The sequence below is a fragment of the Marmota flaviventris genome, chromosome 4 (assembly GCF_047511675.1).
Source record: "Marmota flaviventris isolate mMarFla1 chromosome 4, mMarFla1.hap1, whole genome shotgun sequence".
Taxonomy (NCBI): Eukaryota; Metazoa; Chordata; class Mammalia; order Rodentia; family Sciuridae; genus Marmota; species Marmota flaviventris.
Window position 1 is genome coordinate 87,649,471 of NC_092501.1, and position 25,194 is coordinate 87,674,664.

Below are 25,194 nucleotides of genomic sequence, written 5' to 3' on the forward strand. Positions count from 1 at the left end.
TACAATTGTTTTAATCATTAAAAAAAACACAAACTTTTACAAATAATTGCATTCAGGGACAGACTTTAAACCTAAATAGAAAAGTAAGATATACCTCAACATTGATCTCTGGAAATTCTAATTTGGCCCACATTTCCTTCATACTGGCCTGGTCTTAACTAAGCCAATACAGGATAGGATTCTTCCTGAGAGTTGGCAAAGATGTCATATTCCACTTTTTTGTCCAGAAATTGACAACTGTGGCTTTCAAAAATAAAAACAAACAAACAACAACAACAAAATAATGAGAAAAATTTAAGTTATTATTGGTCTGAAACCATTTATGTACTCCTGAATAAAAACAAGTTTGGATTTGTGGAATTCACTTCTAGGCATCCTTTCTGCTCATCTGTTGGCCTGTGAAGACTTTCAGTGGAAGAAAGAATAGGTCAAATTCAGATATGTCCATTTCATTATTGTCAGCCAAGGGCGGGCAGGTTGAATTCAAAGCCCCAGGCCACATGCAAGCTGAAAAGAGTTTATCTGATGAGTCCAGAGGAAAACAATGTTATAAATTGCTTATATGTCAAATAAAAAAAATTAAATATAGTTGCTCTAAATTGCTAATATAAAAATAGTTTCTGCTCCTATTCAAAACAGTTGCTTTAAAAAGTAGTATGTACTCTACTTTTTTAAAAAAGATTTTAAAGAAAACTTATGTATCCGCATCTCCTCCTGGATCAACCACCCAACTGTTGAGCCACACACAGCCATACACACTGCTGCAATCACAGGAAGCCTGAAGAAACCATTTCCAAACCCACTTGCCTGCTACTGAGTTCTGTGTGGCTGGCCTTATGCCAGTACCACACGGATGCCCTGTACCTGGTCATCTTCCCATCAGCCTTTAATAATTCTGTGCCCACTTTTGCCTAAAAAAAAAATAAAACCAGGGAATACCTGGGTCAGATAACCTGCCAACTATTCTACATTGAAAGACTGCTCCTATTGGGCTGGGTCCATTTTCCTTGCACGTGTACTGTGCACAGGTGGCTGACCAAGTCTTCCCCCAACCCTTCCCAGATGTTCTTCAGGGGCTAGACGGCTTGCCGTTGGGGCCAAGAAGAAGCTTAGCACCCTGCTTGTCGATGCTGGAGTTGATGCTGTCTGTGTCCTTCTCCTGCTCAGGGACACAGGTGCAGCCCACTGGGATGGTGACATAGTCCTCCATGTACACTGAGCGACCGCCCGCACAGGCAGAGGTCCGGCGCAGGATGACAGCAGGCATGTACACTGGGGTGCTGCGGAAGTGGAAGTCCTCCTCCCCAAAAAGCCCAGTCAGGCAGCCCCGGCACAAGCAGTAGGCTTCAGGCAGGTACCTAGGGAACCTTGCCGGGTCATAGGAAATTCTGAAAAGAGAGATTGAGGGATTAATTTGTGATTTGGGGGCACACACATGGAGAAAGGACAGCTTCTACAAGGTTTGTGCTTCTGAGACCAAACACCAGAAAAAAGGTGGGGAGCATAGCAAACACTCTGTTGAAATAATTGATTAAATGAAATGGGTTGAGGAGGAGGCTAGGCCTTACATCTGACATCTTATCATACAGTTAGTGTCCACTTGAGGCCCCACACTGAAATAGATACACTTGAGCTTTGTTATATTTTAAATGCTAAAGACAGCATTTATATCTATCCTTGAGCCAACCCATAAAATTAACCTAAAGTCTGCAATAATGTAAATAGAAAAAAAATTCTAGGCAGCCTGCACATGTGACTACAGGGGCCAATGGAATAGAAAGAGACCCAGTGTCTGCTTGGGGCCACCTCTGGGGCCTCTCCACTGGCCAGTCACAGAAGATGCGCAGGCTGGTACAGATGCCATGAAGGGGAGACACTGATGCAGAACCACAAGCAAAGGCAACTGCAGGACACCTGTGTTGAAGTGCAAGGTGACTGTGTCCATCTGTCTGTTTGGGTCCATATGCCTTTCTGTTTGAAGGGACCCACATGGCACAAGGAGAGGGCAGGACTGGCTGGCCTGGGATATTCAAAATCTGGTTTAAATTGGATAAATTTCATTCTCCTTCCAGTCTTCCTATTTTGGGATCAAATGCCAAGAACATGTTGTCTGACTGCCTGTAACAAAGACTCAGTCTCTTCACTTTTGCCTGAACCTCTGCCTCCATTTTGCATCTGTCTCTTTTGCTATGAGTTGCCTTGGATTCTAGGAACAACAGGTCCATTATGGTGGTGTCCTTTCAAAAGCTCATGTGTGAGTTAATGCAAGAAGGTTCAGAGGTGAAATGATTTAGTGATGAGCACTGTAACCCAATCAGTGGATTAATCCCCTGGTAGAGATTAATTAGGTGGTAACCTAGGTAGGCAGGGTATGGCTGGAGGAGGGTGAATACTGGGGGAGTGGGGAGGGCATGCCTTTGAGGTTCATATTTTATCTCTGGTAAGCACAACTCTCTGCCTCCTGGTGGCCATGTACTGAGCTGCTTTCTTCCTTCACACTCTTCTGCCATGATGTTCTGCCAGACCTCGGGCCCAGAGCAATGGAGTTGGCCGTCTATGGACTGAGACCTCTGAAACTATAAGCCCCAAATAACTTTTCCTCCTTACTTTGTTCTTGTCAGGTCTTTTTGGTCACAGAAACAAAAAATCTTACTAAAACAAGTTCTGATTGATAAACATCTTGTAATGTCCTGGAACCACTCCCCAGGCAACAGTAACTGTCTTATCACCAACCTGCAGAATCGGGTAAGAATGGACAGTCCATGCCTGATCAAGATCATCTGCTTTAGTAGCTGCATAGAACCTCTGGCTATGCAAAGCCCCAATAGTTGCCCTCATTTCCCTTTCTATTAACATCAAAGTCATTGTCAGTCCCCTGCAGACAGGGCTAAAGTTGTGGGTCCCCTCATCTTCCTAGTGTAAATGTACTGATTAAAGTTTTTTTCCTGCTTTTCACCATTACTTTTCTGCTTAGTGTTTGGGGCAAGCGGCTGCACCTTATTTGTTGGACCCCAGAGTCAGGCCTCTGGCCTAGGATTCTGGTAACATGCCCTGGACAGAAAGGTCAGACTGTGTGGTCATTTCTCCTCTTTTCCTCATGGCCCATTCCAGCCTGTCTGCAAAGAAAGAGTCAGGAGCTAGGAGCCGGGGACGGGTTAGTCTGCCTGTGTTGGCTTCTGACCTCACAACCCAAGGTCAATTCAAGACCCTAACTTAACATTTGAAGGAAAGACATTTATAGTTAGTATTCACAATATCATTTTCAACATTTATCCACTGAATATCTGAGGGCTTTTTCAGGCAATAAGGATATAGACAAAACACATACCCACTATCCAAGATTCACAATCTGGAGGGAGACATACTAATAAAAGAAGTTCACCTGGCCTGTGAGAGGCTTTAGGAAAAGGTGGCTCTTGACTGGATTTATCTACATGAAGAAATGAGAAAGAGCATTTGGGATGGAGGTCAAAGTACAGGATAGAGGGAGTAGGTACAGGTGGGAGGTACAAGTTGAGAAGGTCACAGGGATGAAGAAAGCTGCACCTTGTCAGGAATGCACATCCATCAGGAATTCTGGTCTGACCCTGAAGGCAACAGGATGGGAAATGACCTGAACAGATGGATGGTTAGAGAGATCCCTTCATCTCTGGGGAGGAACAGCATCTGGGGCCCAAAATGGGGATCTTAGCTGAAGCTAATTTTGAATTGTTGGTATATGGATGGTGATTAAGAGGAGCATGTGAGGGAGAACAGAAGGAGTAGAGGTCACCAACTTTGAGGGAAAGAAATCTGAGTGTGGATACTGTGACATCCTTAAGGCCAAGAAAGGCAGAGGCTGGAGAGAGAAGTGGTCAAAAGCTGAACTTGAATTGGAACCAGTTTATCAGACATGGGGATGGAAAGTCTTAGACTGTGTGTCATTACTATAACAATCTGCCTGGGATTGGGTAATTTATAAAGAATTTAGTTCATGGTTCTCGAGGCTGGGAAGCCCAAGAGCTTGGAGTTGGTCTCTTCTCAGTATCTGGGGAGGGCCTCATGCTGCATCATAACACAGTGCAGGGCAGCACATGGTGAGACAGAGCAAGGGCGCCCACTCAAATCTCTCTTCCTCTTCTTATAAGGAAGAGGAAGCCCCAGGAAGCCCCAGCTCGTGACCTCATCTAACCCACTTCCAAATGCTACCAACCTGTGAGTTTGGGAATTAAACTTCCAACAAATGAACTTTGGGGAACACATTCAAACCACAGCAAAGCAATATGAATGTGGGAAACTTGATAGGTTTTCCAAGAAAAACTAGGAGGGAATCTACATATTAAAAGGGCTTGAGAGAGGGACACAAACCCCAGGGGCATCACTGCCCTGGTGCAGTGAAGACTCATTGAGCCTCTGCTCGTTCCCATGTGTTTCTGTCTCAGGAATCAATTATATGGTTGCTTTAAGAACTTATCAAATCCAAACTGAGGCACATCCCACAAAACAACTGATCTCTGTCCTGGGGTAGAGAAGAGGCATTAGGAGGGCACTTTGAATGAAGTCTGCAGATTAGATAACAGTGTCCTATTTATGTTCATTGCCTGATCTTGATTAATTTGCTGGCTATTGATGTTGCCATTTGGGAACACCTGGGTAAAGGGTGTATGGGAATTTCTTGTCCTAATTTCACAACAGTTTTGGTACTTTGAACAGTTAAAAATAAAGAGGAAAATTTTAAATTTCAAAAACGTCCCTGATGGAGAGTGATCAGGGAAATCGGAACCTGACTGAGTATGTAGATATTAGGGAAGTATTAATTTTAAAGTGTATTAGTGCATTGTGGCTTGACAGCGCCCTCACTTGAAGATGTGCACACTAATAGAGACTGCTGAACACTGGGGAAGTCACTGGGTACCCTCTGGGTTTGGCCAACAGGAGATGGTGATATGGTAATAAGCAGGGCACAGATTTGGGCTGTGCCCTCCAGGAGTGCACAGGTCTGTGGGCAGGACAGGCTGGCATCTGTCAGCTCCATGTGATACCAGGTTCAGGGACTGTGGCCAGTCCCAGTGTGTTAGTCAGCTTTTCCTCACTGTGACCAAAATATCTGATAAGAACAACCTAGAGGAAGACAGGTTGGTTTCACAGTTTCAGAGGATTAAGTCCATGGTCCATCAGCTCTATCACTCTGGGCCTAGGTGAAGCAGAACATCATGATGGGAAGGCATGACAGAGAAAAGCTGTCAGCTCATGGCACAGGGAAGGGAGGGAGGGCAGGTGAGGAAGGGAGGGAGGGAAGGGGGAAGGGGTGAAGGGGAAAAGAGCGGGAGGGGGGAGAGAGAGAGGGAAAGAGAGTGTGTATGTGTGCATGTGTGTGTGCGTGTATAAGGGGTAGGCATGCCCTCAGAGACTTACTTCTTCCAACTAGTAGTCCATTAAACCAGTAGTCCATTCAACCATCAGTGGATTAATCTGTTGATGACATCAGAGCCCTCAGATACAATCACTTCCCAAAGCCTCACCTCTTGAACATTGCTGCATTGGAGACCAAGTCTTCAACACATGAGCTTTGGGGGGACATTCCAGATCCAAACAATAGCACCCTATGAGGGGTCTGAGGAAATGATCTACATACATTGGAGATGAGGATAAAAGACAAGAGGGCTAAGCAAAGAAGAGAGCTCAGGGACCTGCAAACACGAAGCAGCAACACACACCTGAGCCAGAAAACAGATGACTGCAGTGGGTGGGAAACTGCAGCTGGAGTGATATGTGAGTGTGACTGTGATAACTTGTGTGTGAGCATATCCAAGTGTGAGCATGTCATCATGTGATATAAGCATTGCATACCTGAGCATGTGTAAGCATGTGTGAAAGAGTGTGGGTGTAAGCATTTGCATGTGTGAGTATAAACAGCATGTTTATGGGTATGTGTGTGTGATGTGTGTGAATGTGAGGGCACATAAGTAGGTGTGTATGAATGTGTGTGAGCATGCACGGGCACAAGCATGTGTGAATATGAAAAGTGAGAGTTTATGTGTGTGAATGTGTGGGGGTGTCATGTGAATATCGAGTGGGAGAACGTGTGTGGGGGGGTAGCGATCTCATGAGAAATTCAAGGTGGAAGCGGAGCAGAAAGTGGAGATTGAACCCTGCAGCTCCTGGGAACCAGGAATGGAGGATGAGTTGCCCAGCACAGTTGAGATTCCTGGAGGAAAGTTACCCAACAGCAAGACAGAGAGTAAATTACAGGAGCACTGGAGGGCTGGGGTGCATTAGGTGCTATCCCCCAGGCTGGTTTCCTCTTTGGTGATGTCGGCTTGACCTGCTGGCATCGACCATCCCTTTCAGTTTCACTTAAGATTTGTCTTTCTGTACAATGTGGTGTCTAGGTAGCTACTCAGGTCCCATCACCCTGGGTGTCATTCAGAAGCAACTGGTGCTTGTGCATCACCCTTGTTAGTTTTGTAGGTGAAAGACAGTTGCTTGGATGCATGATGGTCAGAGGCTCATTGACTAAAAATATTCATCCCCAAAATATCTTACTGGTCCCTAGGATAGACCTTTTGACCATCACCATGACCCCTTTTGGCTAAGGACTGAAAAAAAAAAAAAAAAAGCCACCTGCCCTTCCTCTTCATTTCTGCCTGGGAGATGAAAAGAAGGATGAATATGAGTTGTTTTCAAATGGTGTACAGACTAGGGGGGGTTCTCTTACAATAGAAAGACCTTATGAAGGTGGGGGGCATTTACAATGAATGGACCAGCCTATGGCCATGGCATTGATGTCAGCGGAACCAGTGCCACAGACAGAACAGCCTGGTGTGTTTGGAAGGAAGCTGGTTAGAGCTGGAGAAGTCATGCCAGAAGCCCTGGAAATCTCAGCAGAGCCAGGCACAGACACTGAACTCAAGTCTGTGCCCCCAGTTTCCTGCCTGAAATCTGGGTAAATCAGCAGCCAGGAGCGCCTTTTGGTTTCAAAAAGCTGCCATGGGAAAGAAACAGAAAGACACTCCATCTGGAAACCTTTCTTTTCCCATACATGGAAATGAAACCCAGCAAGAATTCTGCACTGTGTCCTTGCCTCCCTGGGAGCAATCATTCTTTTGTCTCCACATTTTCTGCATGCTGATTTGCGCAAACTTGGCACAGGGACATGCTTGAAACACATCAACTTTTCCCCTCTGCTGGATCTCAGAAGTGGCCAGGGCCACGTGTGAAGTTTGGCTTGAGTGAGTGACAGCTGGCCTGGCTTAATCCAAGAACAAAGGACAAGTCCTCCAGGGATGATTAGAGGTGATGGAAACTGAGCTTTGGGAGGAATGTAAGTGACAGCAGAGACAGAAAAAGAGTGCTGCCCCTGGGGCCTGGACATGTTAGGAAACAATTCCAAGCGGTTCCGGAGGTCAGCTCAGAGAACAATGAGCACATTCCCAGAAGGAATCGGCCACCTGATGTGTTCTATCTGATGCCCAAGTATAGCTGGAGCATTACTGGCACAAACTTGATGTGGCCCACCCTCCCACCTTGCAAAACATGAAATTATTTCAATTTCAAAGTAGCAGAGGCTGAGTATTATTGTTTCCCCTCACAGTTATTCAAAGACCCCAACCCCAGGAACAAAGTTGGGAGGAAATGCCTTCCCCATTCCTATCTGGAAACCTACTCGTACCAGAGGATCTAAATAGAGACAAAATAGTTTCCACCATGTTATTCATCAGCTCTGAAGGTCGGTGCATTCAGCCAGGTTAAGACTTTCTGAAAAGGGCAGGATGGAGTTGATATGAGTCTTAGACTTGAAATTTTGGTCCAACCGGTGACCTTGGGTAAATCACTCCAACCTGCCTGATTCCTTGCAAAATGAAGAGGAAGGCTCTTCCCCAGTTTCCTGAAGGCAGGACCAAGGATGTGGTATTTGTTTCAATGTTTTGTGCTTAGAAAAGAACTTAAAATAAACACATTGAATCTCAAAGGTCTTGGAATTGCCCCCAAATCAGTCTTAAAATCAGTACAGTTCTAACTAAAATCCCAGTAAGACTTCTCTAAGAACTTGATGAGCTCACTCTAAAATTTATATAGAGGCAGAGATAGCACTTTGGGAGAAGAATGAGGGAACAGACTAGATATAAAGACATTATAAATGGAAAAACCAAGATGCCTAGCATCCCCTGGGACACTGAGGGACAAATAGCTTCCCTTGTCAAGAATGGAGAGTTCTCTGAAAAACCCCTCTCACTGAGGGAGATAGGTAGGTGGCTCAAGATTTCCAAAGTGTGCCACCTGCATTGGAACTGTATATGAGCTCTTCTTAAAAATGAAGATTCCCAGGGAATGATAAATGTGTGAGGTGACAGATATGCTGATTATACTGATTTGTTGATTACATAATGTATACATACATCAGATCATCACAGTATGCCCTGGTTATTGTGTCAATAGAAAAAATATATATAAAAAGAACAGAAAAAAGGTGGATTCTCAGACTTCACACACACTTGCTGAGTGAGAAGCTCCATTCTCACATGCTGCCCAAGGGATCTGCTTTGTTCATTTAAACTGGGAGTCACTAATTGACATAAATCAACAGAAACCCATTCCTGGTTGCACTGTCAACAGTAGTTAAGTGATGTTGCCACAGGGTGTTTTGTGATCTGTTAACCACCTATATACTGATTGCAGTTGATGGCAAATGATTGGATGGTTGCATTTTCCTGGTGCTTGGATTTCATGACTATACCAGCCCAGGAGTGTCTTATGCTGCAAAGTCTAATTCGTGCAAAAGAACATTATTAATCCAACAAGAATTAGCATTACCATTAGCATCTCAGTTGGAGGCACATAAATGAGTTTCTTCAAAATAGTGAAGCTGTTCCCCCACCCCTAGAGATCTGCAATTAATTGCTGTGGAATGGGGCCAGGCTGTTGGTATTCTTTTAAAAGCTCCCCAGATAATTCTCAAAGATAGCTCTTGTACAAGCCATTTTGGTCTCCACATTTAAGAGAAGTAATGAGTCATTAAGAGAGAGGTTTTAGGGCTGCGGATACAGCTCAGTGATGGAGCATTTGCCTAGCATATGAGAGGTCCTGGGTTCCATCCCCAGCACTGAAAAAAGAGACCAGGGTTTATATTAACCTTCCATCTTCTCATTTTCCCTTTAGAACATGCCCTGCATGGTTGTGATGCTACACAAAAGTCTCATTGTGTACCATAGGCCCCCCCAACTACAGGGCCAGGTTCAGGGGGTAACTGGGGACACTGGAGGCCACAGCTTCCCTCTGGGGGAAAGCTGTAGCCAGGAGGCCCATCAGCTCCACCCTCTTTCCATCTGCTAAGGCCGGAGGGAGCCAAAGAGCTGCAATACATGCTGCCAAGAAGCTCTGAAAAATGCTTTTCTGGCCCCTACAGGAAAACATCAGTGTGCATTTCTCATGAAAGAGGGCATGGAAAAATCAGTCAGGGATTGCAGCAGGCCTGACCGGGGCACAGTTCCCCAGGGCATTCACCTGGCCAAGGAGAGCTAGAGGTCGGTCTTGTTCCATCTGGGGACTGCAGTTGCCTTCGGTGCCATCCTGAACTTGGCACCAAGGCCCGGCCTGAAGTTGAGCCAGTGAAAAGGGCTCCAGAGAGAACCTGCTCATCTGCCAACAAGCCAGCTCAGGGCCACCAGGAGCAAGAAGGCTCTGCCTGCCCGCCCTCCCCTCACTCATGAGGGGAAACTGAGTCACTGACAGAGGAGGGAGCTGGCCTATAGTCACCCAGCTCAGCTGGATTCGCCCAGTTGCCTGCACCACAAGCTACATGGGCCACACAGACCTAAGACTCTACAGTTCGTGGATATTTCGCAACCAGACAAGCGCCTGGTGTGGCAATTTTACAACCAGGAAATCCATTCATTTCATGTAAAATCTGCTGTTTTGGGAGGTCTGGAAAAGGAGAGATTCAGGCTTTGGAAAAGAATTTGGAAGATAATTCAAGAGGGAAAAAATTTATGGCAGAGGGAAAGAAAGAGAAATGAGAATGAAAGACCAAATTTCTTGAAGGCTTTTATTCTTCTGTCATGGCAAATGCCACGCATTGGGCACAGCTGGGAGACTCTCTTCAAAGGAAAACACACTCATGCCCATGGGATAACTAAGCTCTCTACCCTGGGGAAGCTGTAGAACGTGGGTTCAGAGCCATCTTTGATGTGTCTGATCTTGGGGCATGAGGGAGGTGCCCCTGTGCACAAAGGGAGAAGCCCACCTGGCCCACAGGGAGTCAGCTGTCACCACACACAGGCCACGAGAGATAGTTAACATCGCATTAGCCTAGCTTCTTTCTTTAATTCCAGAAAAGTTCCTGGTATTTTCTCTTTGATGGCTTAGTAAGTTAGGGAGCAATGTCCTTATTGTCCTCCTTCACATTCTTCATGTGCCATCTCTGGAAGACAGACACCATGAGGAATGTCACTTTATGGCATGCAAGGAACTTCCTGCATTTGCCCAAATCTTTCTATTGGCATGAAGGGCACACACATTCTATTCAGGTGAGGAACATGGATAGAGGAGCCCAAGGAATGATATATTGTCATCCCTCCTGGCTACTCTAGGAATGCTAAAGTAAAACCCAGGCCCTCAAGGGAGATAACTATCAAAGCAAAAACGATAATCCCATTACAATGCTCCATGACAATGCTTTTATTTTTACTCTGTGAAACAGTGATAGGTACAGCAGAGCCTGATGTATTTTGAGAAACCCAGAGAGGGGAAAAGTGAGCTGTACTTTGGATGGCTCAAGGTCACTTTTCCATAAAAATATTTTTTTTGGGGGAAAATACCAACATTTTTTTATGTAAGCTGCTTTAACCAATGCATGTCTCCTTTTCTACCACAGTGAATAAGGATGAATAATACCAGCCCTCCATTTCTCTGGCTGTAACGGAGACTTCCAGCCAGTCACACTCTGTTCTATTCTCTTTTCCTGGCCCTTTCTCTAGATCTCCCCCTTTTTTTTTTTTATTAACACAACATTATCATTATAATATTGTGCAGATAGGATACTGTGCCCATGCTTATATGGATATGGATATATATATATATATATATATATATATATATATATATACACACACACACACACACACACACACACACACACACACTAGATATGATATATAGCTATACCAGAATTATACAGATTTTCTTTGAAGACAGAAAGGCTAGTTTTAAAGTCATAAAAGTAACCCATAGGTATGAAGCAGGTGCCCAGCAAAGAGTGAATATACTAAGGAAAAAATTATAGAAAAAGAATAGGAATCCCCAACCCCACAAATTCTAAAGATCACTGGGACGGGCCACCCCAGAACAGATGATTAGACTGGATTTTGGCAAGGTGCTGCCCCCTGTTGTCCACAGTTGCCACTGCAAACATCTTTGCTGATGGGAGCCCAAGGCAGGGAAGGACAGAAAGAACCCTGTTACCTGGCTGCGGGTGCTCAGGCCATGGGGCTTCTCACTCAGCAGGAACCCTTTGTTCTTAGTGTTGGCACACACATTTGGAAGTACATAAAAGAGGGATGATGCATTTGAACAAAGATGAACAGGAATATCTTTAAAAGGCTACTTGTATAACTTTCCCTGATGTTATACAGCAGTCCTCACTTATCTACCAGGTATACTGACCCTGCAAGACCCCCTGTGGGTGACCTGAAACTGAAACAGATAGTAGGAAACTCTATATATTATATAGTTTCCCTATATATACATGCATACCTATTAAAAAATTTACTTTATAAATTAGGCACCATAAAATATTAACAAAAACTACTAATAAAATAGAACAATTTTAACACTATAATAAAAGTGATGTGAATGCAGTCTGTCAAAATATCTCACTATACTAAACTCACAATTCTTGGGATGACATGAGCTGATACAATGCCTGCCTGATGAGATGAAGTGAGGTGGATGACGTAAGCAGTGTGATGGAGTATTAGGCTACTACATAAGGGTCACTTGAACACAAGCATTGCAATATCACAACAGTCAACTTAATAAGATGGCTATTATGTGGCTAACAGGAGGGTAGTATATACAGTGTGGGTATACTAGACAGAGGGACAATTCACATCCCAGGCAGGGGTGGGATGGCACGAAAGTTTACCACCCTATTCAGAAGGGCATGCAACTTAAAACTTAGAAATTGTTTATTTCTCAAATTACCCATTTAATATTTTCCGACATAGGTTGAATGAAACCACAGGATGTGAAACTGTGGAGAAGGGAGGGATGACGTTACTCCTAACTGTTCTTTCTCTAATATTATATTCCTTTGATAAAAAAGTATTAGATGGAGAGAAAGTGAGGTGAATTTTAGGAGGGAAGCTCTCAGCCTATAGCTCTCCTCTATTCCTGCTTGGACCCTGCACAGCCCTCAGTCAATATTTGATGAGTGAATGTGCCATTAAGTTTCTATGTTGGTAAAAATGGAACAATTAATGGACAGTCTACATGAAAAACAGGATGTTTGGATTAGCTAAACTTAAGGGTTAGAGGAGTGGTGAGCAAAAATATTCCTTTTATAAAATTCAGCATTTTCCCAATGAAAACTGTTAAAGTGTAGCATCAATAAACACCAGATGATGGATTTGTTAGAGCATGAGGTCACTCTGAATGGACCATCAGAAAGGCAGTGATGACCTTGCCCAACTCACAGGTAGAAGAAGCTGTGCTGAAGTGCTCAGGATATTTAATAAGTAGAGATGTTCTCAGGTGCACTGAATGGGCAGCATTCTTCTTTACAGCTGTCAGTATTTCATCTACTTGTTCTACCTGCCTATTGGTGGATGCTGAGGTAACTCCCAGCTCCTTACTATTACTAATCTGTGTCTGTTTTTCAATCAAGATTCCTGAGGGGAATTCATTTCCTTCAGATTTCTCCTCTTTCCAAAGTCACTTGCTGAAAGTTCTGGCAACTTGAGTTCTCCATAGGAAGACATCCAGGTATTGCAGCCTGGGCTAGGTTGACTCTCCTTTGCAGGCTTGCTCTGCCTAAGGCACCCAACTGCACCTGTATCAGCCTGCTGGGACGGTCTCTTTGCCTGTTTACACTCCCCAGTGGCCTGTATGCCTATTTTTAAGTCACTTGACTTCCCCATCCCCTGTCCTCTCTCTCTTTGCTTCCTGTCCTGTTTTTCTTTCCACTTATTTCCTTGTTGTTACTGCTATCCATGGAGCTGTTTACTGCAAAATAAATTTAGGTATAGTCTCTTAGATGCTGTGGAGGAAAAGAACTATATAAAAAGGGTAACAAATAAAGCCTAAAAATAAATTGTTGTACATTATTCATATCCTAGAGAAAAGTTATCTTTAGACTATGCGTCAAAAATGAAAAATATAAACAATTTAAAATTACTTTAAGTATTAGTAGGTGTTTATCTCTGGGGCTTCAGCATATGTGGGTGTTGTGTCGTTAAAACCTTAATAAACCTCAGTGTCCTTGCAATACATTTATCAGTATTTTAATGTGGCTTTTAAGAATCATACTGAGCAAATTTATTTTATTTTTGGCATTTTGTTTTTCAAGTAAAAGAAAAACAAACATTATGCCACAAAGTAAATGAGAAAATATTTTTGTATTCTGGGAGTTGAATTTTTTTTTTTTTTTTTTTTTTTTTAATACCACATTGGGCAGGAGCCCTGGCTCCATGGAATCAGAGGGGTCCAGGATGAAATCCTAGCTCTACCATTTTGGACTTCTCACTGGGGGACAATCTCTTGATCTCCAGGCCTGTGCTCCTCATCATAGCATAGCCCAGAAGTGGAGTCACAGGGCTCTGAAAAATTCCACCCCAATGTTCAGGGTGCCTCTTTTGCCAGACCCACAGCCTGTAAGGGCAAACAGCTCCTTTCTCACCAAGGTTCTTGGTGTGTCCCAGGCCATGATGTGCTGAGGCTCCATTTCCTCAGTATCTGCTTTTCCCTCATGGTTGGGAAATTTCTCTTTCTGCTCTTTAAAAACGAAATGTCTTCAGCATAGTGGCACACACCTGTAGTCCCAGCCACTCAGGAGGTTGAAGCGAAAGGATCCCTTGAGCCCAAGAGATCAGCCTGGACATGATAGCAAGACCCTGTTTCTTTCTTTCTTTCTTTTTTAAAAATCCTTTATCATATACATATGTCAGTTTCTCTCTTAGAAAGAGCAAAATGTGATATACACCTTTCCCTGCTTTATGCTGGTGATAGATTGATCTACTTAGGTACTCTAGAAGTGCCTCATTCTTCTTTTTAGTTGTATATAGCATTTTACCTAACTTGTAGATATTTAAGCAGTTTCCAATCCCTTGCCATTACAATAATGAACTCATACCTATCATTTGGTACACGGACATGTGGGCCCATAGGAGAAACACTGATGAGAAATTGCTGAGTCAAAGGGTATATGAATTTAAGAATATGGGTATAAGGTTGTGGCTCACTGGTGGAGCGCTTCTCTAGCATGTGTGAGGCACTGGGTTTGATTCTCAGCACTGCATATAAATAAATAAAATAAAGGTCCACTGACAATTTAAAAATATTTTTTAAAAAAAGAATGTGTTAGTCAGGTGTAGTGGCAAATGCCTATAGTCCTGGCTATTTGGGAGAATAAGGCAAGGGGATTGCAATCCTCATGGGAGTTCAAGGCCCGCTTGGGCAACATAGTGAGACCCCCATCTAAAAAAAAATGTTTTTTGATAGCTAATATCCAACTGTCTTCTATAAAAGTTGTGCCAATTCACACTCCTCTACTGTAGAATGCCTTTTTCCTTACACCCTTGGCAAAGTAGCCTAATGCGTGTATTAAAAAAAGGATTCTCATATGGTTTTAACACGCATTTCACTTACTATGCCTGCAGTGAACAGCTTTTCATGCTTTATCAAGCATATGAGTCATCTGAACTTCCTTCCCTGGGAACCATCCCTGCCCTTGGCTCATCTTTCCATGACCTTAACGGTCTTTCTCTTATTGGTTGTGGGAACTCTTTAGGAAATGTGCCCTTTGTGACATGGGTTGTAATTAATTTTTCCCCCAGTTTGCTCTTGTATTTTTATTATTTTATATTGCCAAGAAAAAATGGTATACAATTATGTAATTATATTTCTCAACCTTATCTCTTATGACATTTGGGGACTATGACCTACTAAATAGGCCTCCTCCATTCTAAGATTATAAATTGCTCGTGTTTTTCTCCTTCTTTGTGATTCTATTTTTCACCTTTAAATCTTTGAATCATCTGGAATTTAATCTTCACATAGAAGTGAGATCCAATTGTATTTTTTTCCAGCTGGCAACCCAGCTGTCCCAATACCATGATCCACCTCTCCCCAAAACATACAGAAAGCCTGTTGATATTCCAAATGCCTATTTTATTTATTTTTTTTTAAAGAGAGAGTGAGAGAGAGAGAATTTTTAATATTTATTTTTTAGTTATCGGCGGACACAACATCTTTGTTTGTATGTGGTGCTGAGGATCGAACCCGGGCCACACGCATGCCAGGCGAGCACGCTACCGCTTGAGCCACATCCCCAGCCCTCCAAATGCCTATTTTTAAACTCATCTTATCCACCTAAAGTGATCCATTTTGTGCCAGTTAGTATTTCTGACTTGTAGTCTGCTTTCCTATCTTTCTTAGAACAATGGATCTTTCTTGATCTTCCCCGGCACATACACAATATTTTGCTTATAAAAATATAGTTATCTTGCTCTTCAGTATCCACAGGGGATTGGCTCAGGAACCCTGAGGATACCAAAATGCTCAGATACTATTTGCAAAGAATCCACACACATCCTCCTATATTTAAATCAACTTTAGGTTGCTTATAATACCTAACAGTGTAAATGCTAAGGAAATAGTTGAATAATAACAAAAAAAATTCATATATGTTCAGCACAGTTGCGATTTTCTTTCCAATTTTTTTAAGGGGGTACCCAGGATTAAACTCAGGGCACTCAACCACTGAGCCACATCCCCAGCCCTATTTTGTATTTTATTTAGAGACAGGATCTCACTGAGTTGCTTAGTGCCTCGCCTTTGCTGAGGCTGGCTTTGAACTTGCCATCCTCCTGCCTCAGTCTCCCGAGGCACTGGGATTACAGGTGTCCGCCACTGGACCTGGCTTTTTCCAAATATTTTTGATCTGCTGGATGAATGGATGCAGAACCTGCAGATATGGGGAGAATGATACACCTCTGAACCTAAGCTGATGGGCCTGTGGGAGAGCATCTTTCATCCAGGGTCCTTAGAACTCCACTGAAAGACCAAGCCAGTCCTTCTACAACATCTCTTGCAGAAGAGGCTCTGCACTTCACAGGATCTCACATTTTTTTAATCTTCCCATTAACACAAAATGGTGACAGGTGATCAAAGGAAGATGCAAAGAGGTGGTCTCCCGGCAGGAAAGCAGGGCCAGCTTTAGTGGCCAGAAATCTGGAGCTGTGGCCTAGTACCAACTCCTGAAGACCACCTTTCCTCCAGTGGGCATTGGCTACCTAGTTCACATTTGCTCATGGGAAAAACAATCTCATCACTGTTGCTAAATAATATGAAAAACCATGCACAACATGTTGCCTCAAGCCACTGGATACAGCTGTCCTGCTCCTGGGACCATTCAGCTTTGAGGATCCATATAAGGAAGATCAGAACAGCATCAATAGGACCAACCAATGCAGTGTGTTGATCACACCCCACGGCCTCTTTGCTATCACTGTTTCCTGCTCTCCCAGGTGACCTGGGGATACACAAGTGTCAGCCTATAACCAGGGCAGCTCAATCAATAACTATGTGCAGAATTCTAGGGCTGCTAACTCCCAGTTTGTCCTTAAGCCGGCTTTCTCCTTAGCTCCAACACCCACATTCATGGCTGACTGTCACCTATTTGTCTTTCAGGCAGGTAAAAATTAACCAGCCCATGGACTGGGGCTGTAGCTCAGTGGCAGAGCACTTGCCTACCATGTGTGAGTCACTGGGTTCCATCCTTAGCATCACATAAAAATAAACATATAAAATAAAGGCATTCTGGGGCTGGGGTTGTGGCTCAGTGGCAGAGCAGTTGCCTAGTGTGTATGAGGCACTGGGTTTAATTCTCAGCACCGCATATAAATAAACAAATTGACAACTAAAGACATTTTTAAAAAAAAAGGCATTCTGTCCATCTGCAACTACCAAATCAACAAAAAGAAAATTTAACCAGCCTAATATGGAACTCCTGGTTTCCTCCCAAAACATTGGCTCTGCATTCTGTTACCCCAATTTGCTTATACCATTGTCATGGATTGAATCTTAAATGTCTTTAAAAGGCTCATATAAAGGCTTGATCCCAAATGCAGCAGTGTTCAGAAGGGAATCCTTTGGGACATGAGAGGATCATGAGGGCTCTGATCATGAATGGATTAATCCATTTGTGGATTCATAGCTAAATGGATTTAGATTGTTATAAAAGCCAGCTCTCTTGGGCTGGGGCTATAGCTCAGTGGCAGAGTGCTTGCCTAGCACGTGTGAGGAACTGGGTTCAATCCTTAGCACCACATGAAAATAGACAAATAAAAGTTCAGAAACATTAAAAAAAAAAAAAAAAGCCAGCTCCCTCTCTGCTTCCTGGCCACCATTAAGTGAGCAGCTTTGCTCCACCACATCCTCCCTGCCATATTGTTTTTCCATGCCATAAGCCCAAAGTGATGGGGCCAAGTAACCGTGGGCTGAAACCATTAGCCAAAAGAAATATTTCCTCCTTTTAAATTGATTCTCTCTGGTATTATCTCATAGTGATGGAAAGCTAACACAGAAAATTAGTACCAACATTGGTTGTTGCTGTGACTGTGACAGTGTGATTCAGAAGCCTTTGGAACTGATTTGTGAGAGGAGTTTGGAAATGTTTGGAGAAGCAGACTAGACTAGAGTAAGCTCAGAATATTGTAAGCAGAGTTTAATGGGAGATTCTGGTAGGTGCTCAGAAGTCAATGCTGATAGGAATGCAGACAGTAAAGGCTGAGGTCATGAGGTTTCAGATGGTAATGGGAACTGAGGCCATTCACATGTTATATTCTAGCAAAGAATATATCTATATTTTGTCCATGCCCTGAGAGAGTTTGTGTCAGGCTCAGATTAAAAGTAATTAATCTGGCAGAAGATATTTCAAGGCAGCACAGCATTCAAGCAGTGACATGGATATTACTGGCTAGTTTTAGCAATATTTATTACAAGAAATAGAGCAGAAAGATTAGAAAAACTTGTAACTTGGCCAAAAAAGAAGTGAGAAGTAGCCAAGAAGGGTGCAGTTGTTAAAAACAGTAGCATCATTTAAAAGAAGCCAAGTACTTGGCTCCAGGACAATTGGAAAGATACCTTGAGGGCATTTGGGGAGTCAGCAAAAACCTGCCCTTTGAAGGCTCAAGGGTGTAAAAGTGTAAATCACTTGAAGGACTTTGCTTGAAGAAGAGTTCCAGGGAGCCCAGCTCCCACAGGACCATCTAAAAATGAGCTTCCCTGTGTTCAGCCATCTAGGCACTCCAAGGTCTCTGTAGCCATGGGGCCAGCTAGTGCTGCTACTGGCAGCCGACCTTGATGTTATCTACGACCTTGATGTTATCTACGTTGTGCTGGTTTTGCAGGCATGCAGAATGCAAACGTTACAGGGTCACAGAGGTTTCCACTGAGTTTTCAAAGGAAAGCTTGGCAAGCCAGAAAGTGTGTGGCAGATTCAGAGTTCCTGCAGGCAGGCCCTGGCAGGACATGCATAAAGCTGTAAGAGTGATGACAATGCTGCAATCAAGACTGTAGGAAGTTTAAGATATCAGAAATGTGGAACATGTGGAAAGGAAAGTTGTAGGCAGCAAGTAGAGTCAGTCTAAGAAAAACACCATGTGGGCTGCAGTCAGCAAAGCTGTAGGGGTGGGGCTACCCAAGACCACAGAACTCACATAATGCTACCATATTCCCCAGATGCAGGAGATGGAGCTATATGATTTAATTTTTTCCTTGCTGGGTTTCAGTCTTTCTTTGGTCACATCCTCTTCTTTCCATGCTCCATTCCCCTCTTTTGGAATGAGAATATTTACCCTCTATCTGCCTTACCATTGTATATTAGAAGTATGTAACTTGATTATTATCATTTTTAGAGGTGCTCACAGCTAAGAGTTTGCCTGAAGTCGTGGAGGAGACTTTAGACTTGGACTTTTGAGTAATGTTGGAACTGTTAAGTCTATGAGGACTCTTAGAGATCGACGACTGGTTGTGTTTTGAATTGTGAGATGGACAGGTGAGTAGCCAGGTAGAAGGAGGCCCTAAATTTTAGCACCCCAGGGTAGCCTGTGGAACCCTTGGAGTCCAGGGACAGAATATTATAGTTTGGATTTAAATGTTGGCAAAAGGCTCATGGTTTGAGGTTTGGTCTCAAATGCAGCAGTGTTCCCACGTGGGTCCTTTCAGAGATCACGGGGTCATGAGGGCTTTGACTTCATGAATGGATTAATCCATTTATGGATTCAACACTTAGAGGATTTGGGGAGAGGGGCTTTTGTTATAAAAGCCAGCTCTTTCTCTGCTTCCTGACCATGATAAGGTGAATAGCTTTGCTCCACCACATGCTCTTTATCATGTTGTTTTTTTTTTCCTTGCCAAGGGCCCAAAATGATGAGGCTAATCAACAGTGGACTGAAACCATTAGCCAAAATAACTATTTTCTTCTTTCAAGATAATTTCTTAGGGGGTTGGGGTTGTAGCTCAGTGGTAGAGCGCTTGCCTTGCATACACAAGTACCTGGGTTCGATCCTCAGCACCACATAAATAAATAAAAAGTTTAAAAAAAGAGATAATTTCTCTGGTGTTTTGTCACAGTAACAGAAAGGGGACTAACACTGACAACTCAAGCTACAAACATGGCAAACATAGCTAACAGAGCTTGAGATTCACTGCTGTGTGTGAGGGATGTATCTTTTGACCCACAGGATCTTCAGCCCAACTCAGGCATCCTTTTGCCTGGAGAGACTAGAATTTATTATAGAGGGATGCAAAGGCAGCAGCTTCTGTGCAGAGAAGTCAGACTATTGTCTCAAGAGATTTTCTCTCAATTCTATTTAGCACATCAGAAGCATAATATGAGGTTGGAAAGAGAAGGATAATAGATTAGCTGATACTTTTTGGTCTTGGGAATGGTGGTAAGAGAGGAAAAGCAAGAGAGGGAGCCACCAGAAAGAATGGGCTGACATGTGTCCTGAAGGAATGAAATGAATGACAAGATGTGGGCAGAAGGGGTTCTGGGCCTAACTCACATGTGGACAGGGGTTCTGTGAAGGCCTTAGACTTCTGCAGAGTAGCCAGGTAGAAGGAGGCCCTAAATTTTAGCATCCCAGGGCAGCCTGTGGTGTTAAGTAAAAGCAAACCACCCACCTCATTTAACAGCAGGTGTAGGTATAGGAGAAAGCCCATTTTATACCTCTTTTCCCTCATTCCCAAGTAGAATGAATCACCCTTATTTAATCAGGACATTTCACATTTGAGTGTGAAAGGGAAACTGCAGTCTTTCTTTTTCCTTTGCAAATTGAGAATCTCACTGCCTTCTGCCGAAAGCACTGCAGTGTGTCTATCTAGTATCTCCCTCTATTTCTCATGGAGACAGCTGCTATAATTTGGATCTTAACAGTTCCTCAAAGGTCCATGTGATAAAGACTTGCTCCCAAGAGAGGTGGTCAAGCCTTTAAGAGGCGGGGTCTAGGGAGGGTTTCTTTCTTTTAAAAAAAATTTTAAAAATTTGTTCTTCTTTTAAAATTTTTTATTTGTTCTATTTAGTTGTACATGACAGCAGAATGCATTTCAATTCATTGTACACAAATAGTGCAACATTTCAATTCTCTGGTTGTCCATAGGGTAGAGACACACTATTCGTGCAATCATACATGTACCTAGGGTGATGATATCCATCTCATTCCACCATCTTTTCTATCCTCATAACCCCTCCCCTTTGACCAATCCAAAGCTCCTCCATTCTTCCCATGCCCCTAGGGAGAGTTCTTTAGGTCATTGGGGAAGTACCCTCAAAGATAATTTTGGAACCCTTTTTTTTTTGCTTTCCAGCCACAAGGTGAGTGGTTTTGCTTGGCCACACTGCCACACGTTCCCTGCAATTGCAATCACACACCCCAACCAGAAGTCTAAAAACCTTGTGTCTGCCTAACCAAGGACTGGAACATCCATCTAAAACCATGAGCCAGAATAACACTTCTTTTCTTTTCTTTTTTTTGTAGTTGTAGAGGGAAAGCATGCCTTTATTTTATTTGTCTTTATGTGGTGCTAATAATCAGACCCAGTGCTCATGTGTGCTAGGCAAGCACACTGCCACTGAACTACAGACCCAGCCCCAATGATTTTCTCTATATAAGTTGATTATCTCAGGTATTAAAGTAATGGAAAGCTAATGTATCTTTCTAGAACACAGTGGCTACATGGCTTTGTTGATCCAAAGTATTTTTACATGGCTGGGGGTGTAGCTCAGTGGTAGAACACTTGCCTAGCATATATAAGACCCTGGGTTTGATCCCCAGCACCACAGAACAAAACATTCTATTAGGTAAGTTTCAAGCATTGAACACTGCTTAAGTGTTGAGCACAGCCTCCCCATGACACACTCACCCTGCTCCTCAGAGAGCTAGGCTCTCTGTGGACACCATGCTTTTTCTTCTCTCTTGCCATAAGCAGTCCTTCCCTTCAAACCAACTCATCACTTGGTTTCTCATCAACCAAGATGCAGCCCTTTCTGGACAGTGTGAGAGCTCCCTCTTTAGGTCTGTTCTTGTCTTCTCCTGCCACATTGGGAGCCCCTCCTCTAGAGGCCAGGGGACATCACTCCAGTCTGCAGAGAACACCGTAGCTCAACCTCACCGCGCATTCCCAACATTCCTCAGCCTTCCTTTTTAGCATATTCCTCCTTTCTTCCAAAATGACCTAGTGTTAATCACTTTTTTGTTGATGTGACCAAAATACCTGATATAATAAGGAAGAAAGGTTTATTCTGGCTCCAGTTCAGAGGTTTAGGTCCATGGTTATCTCCATTGCTTTGGGCCTGAGGTAAGGCAGAACATCATGGTGGAAGGGTAGATGCGGCAGAGGAAAACTGCTCAGCTCATGGCAGCCAGGAAGTGAAAAGAGACTGAGAAAGGGGCCATTAGCTACCAATGGACTAATCCACTAATGAAGTTGGAACCCTCATGACCCAGTCACTTCCCCCAAAGCTCCACCTCAGGACATTGCTGCACTGGGGACAAAGTCTTCAAAACATGATCTTCAGGGGGACCATCTAGATACAAACTGTAACAGATTTCTTTTCTAGGTCAATCTCAGAATCTTGCTCATTCTTCATTTTGAGGGCCATTTTCATTCCCCAAAATGCAACTCCCCCACACCCACCTTTAAACCACCATGCATTTGAAACTTTCCGAGTCCTGTCATATTCTGCCTTTTATTATGATTTCCTTCCCAGTTATTTCTTCTACTCCCCAAGACTGTAAGCTAAATGGCTCTGAGAGGGTACCTCTCAGGGCTCAATGTCAAGCAGCCGAGATCACACAGGCTCTCAAGAAATGTCTGCAGACTTCCACATTCCAACTTCAACAGGCCTCCTACGAAGAACCCCAAATTAATAAAGGATCCCTGGGTTGGTTCTTCATGGAACCCATTTAACTACATACTTGACAAAGAATAGGTGCTCAAAATATATGATGCATAAGAAATAATGTAAGATAAAACAAGGCGAAGCAGTATTTCTACAAGGAAGTGTGGCAGGCCTTTGTAGAAATGACTTGCTCTGAACCCCGCTGTTCCACCAGCTCCGCATCAACCCCCTTACCTGCCCCATCAGTCCTGTCCTGTGTGGCCCCGCCCCTCCCTACCTGTCTCCCACAAGGCTTGGCCCCGCCCCATCTGCCCCACCCTGCCCCGCCCCACCTGCTCCCGCAAGACCCGATCCCGCCCCAACCCTCTCGCTCAACTCGGCCCCGCTCACCTGTATGCCCAGGGTGACACGCTGCGCAGGTTGGTGGGTGGCCGGAAGCGGCGGTCCGCGGGCCTGCCCCCTGCCGGGCAGCTCGCGTTGCGCGCCTGCTCGCGGGGCCCCAGCTGCAGCGTGTGGTGAAAGGCGCTGAGCACGCCCGCTGCCAGCCGCCCATACAGCTGCTCCAGGAGCTCCTCGGGCCGGTCCGCACAGCCCCGCGGCCGCGCCGGGCGCCTGCCCGTCCTCAGCGCGCCCGCCGCCCGGCCTGGTGACAGCGCCAACAGGAAGCCAGCCACGAGCATCCAGACCTGTGGGACAGGCCGCGCTCAGCGCCCGCCGGAGGAGCCCGCCTGCGCCCAGCGCCCCGCGCCAGCGTCCCGCCCGCGGCGTCTGGAGCCCGCGGGCGCCCCGCGCCGCACCGCAGACCGTGAGGCCTTTCCCGAGAATGGGTGCCGCGCGGACCGGCCCCCGAGCGCCTTCCCCGCCCGCCCGCCGCCCGCGGGGTCCCCGGGGCCCCGCCCGGCGCCGGCCCGCGCGCCCCCGACCCCTGCCGCCGCCGCCGCCCCGAGCCCGGGGCCGCGAGGGGGTCGGGTGCGGGGCGCGCGTGCACGTGTGCGTGTGCCTGCCGGGCTGCTGCGCGGCGGGCTGCGAGTGCCTGTGACGCCGCCCGCGCCGCTTACCCCCGGGTGCGCCATCCCCGCGCCAGCCCCCTGCTCCGCGCGCCGCGCCTGCCGGCCAGCGAGGGAGCCCGCCCCGTGCCAGCGACGCTCGGACCCGCCGCCTCGCAGACCCACGCCCCCACGCCGTCATCCGCCCGCCCCCGGCGCCCGGCCCGCGTGGGCTCCCGGCCTGGGACGCTGGGGCCGGCCAGTGGGTCCCGGAACCTGACGCCCTGTCAGACCCCTGCGTCGGCGTCTCCTGGGCACCGAAGGACGCGGACGCAGCCCGGGTTCACAGACACGGAGCGGCGCTGCACCCTTGGCCTCCAGAAATGTCAAACATTTTGTCCCTCGTGAAATGTACTCACCAGTGTTCCCAACATCTCCCCGAAAATGTTTTCACGTTTGTTATGATACGGTGTTATGCAGCGATTCCTTAGCTAAAATAAAATTTAAAAGCCACACAAACTGAGGGCTCCACACCTCGTGGATTGGGACCCGGCGGCTGTATGGCTTCGAGGTGCCCGGTGTCTCAGAGCTGCAGACTGTTGGTTGTGCTGTGTGTCCTGGAGGAGGAGGAGAAGTGGATCTGGCACTGCCCCGTGGACTGGTGCGGTCCTGACTGGCTGAAGAAGGAGGTGGTAACTGGCCTAGAGGTCTCCAGAGCAGACAAGTGAGGCCTACAGAATGAAGTTGGGGGAGGCGAATTCTGGCTCAGGAAAATGATTTCTGTAGGAATTAAAGTAATCCAAGGATAGAATGGGCCACCTGCGAAAAGGATGAACTCAAAACCTAGAGTCTCTTTAGAGCTAATACGGAAGAAACATTAGTTGGAAGAAACATTAGAAATTTTTGAAATATCTATTTTTTATTGCAGTGAGGGGAGTCCGTTTCTCCTTTCTCCTAAACACCCATACAATGATCATGTGCCTCTTTATCATCTCTGAAAGCAAAGAATTATATACTTCCCCATCGGACGGTTTTGGCTGTAGGTGGGCATCACTTGTCTATTATTACAATGTTGGAGATTTCCTACCCCTTGTTAACTAAATTCTAAGTGCCCCAGTCGTAAAATGAACCTAATATTATGTGAATAAATTGAATATACTCAAATGAAGGAATTATAATTCAAGAACACAAGAAAACTTGCTCATTTGTTCATTGTACAAATCAATGCTCATTGCTTTCTAGGTGTCAGACTAATGAATATAATTATGTTAAAGCTGTTATGCTTCGAAAATAAAAACAAATGATCAATACCAGCTGAAAGCTTTTTGAAAGTGCAAAGGATATAATTTATGACTCCCTCAGTGGTTTGCAGCTTTGTTATTTGACTAAATTGTAAACCATTGGTTAAACTACATTTCAGTTAAGCTGTGTAGAAAAAACACATGCCTTGAATGTTCTGTAACTGAAGAATTTAGTAATCATTTTATTTACTGTGAAAAATTCCTCTGAAATCTCCAGTTTAAGCAATTTACAGCTGTTAGTGAGTAAACATTTATTTTGGGTTATAAAATATTTTCTCTGATAGCAGATAAATTGTTCATGTTGTTT

General features: G+C 44.8%; 1 protein-coding gene across 2 annotated transcripts; it reads right to left on the reverse strand.

Annotated features, from left to right (window-relative positions):
- Window positions 1-24,193, reverse strand: Il17d (interleukin 17D). Of its 2 annotated transcripts, none has more exons than XM_027941531.3 (3): window positions 24,006-24,193; window positions 22,991-23,286; window positions 1-1,388 (listed from the first exon to the last, which is right to left on the reverse strand). In XM_027941531.3, exons 1-3 carry the CDS (start codon window positions 24,018-24,020, stop codon window positions 1,070-1,072), a joined length of 630 nt encoding a protein of 209 aa, XP_027797332.2. In that variant the 5' UTR covers window positions 24,021-24,193; the 3' UTR covers window positions 1-1,069. The 2 variants fall into 2 exon arrangements, with proteins under 2 accessions (XP_027797332.2, XP_071466869.1); XM_071610768.1 differs by lacking the exon at window positions 24,006-24,193 and adding an exon at window positions 23,659-23,820.
- Window positions 24,194-25,194: the final 1,001 nt, after the last annotated feature.

What these genes read in the sequence shown, in the direction of transcription:
- Il17d (XM_027941531.3), bottom strand. An exon ending in GTGTCACCCTGGGCATACAG is followed by an intron (nt 1,389 to 22,990) that starts GTGAGCGGGGCC and finishes CTCTCTTTTCAG; the next exon opens with AATTTCCTATGACCCGGCAA.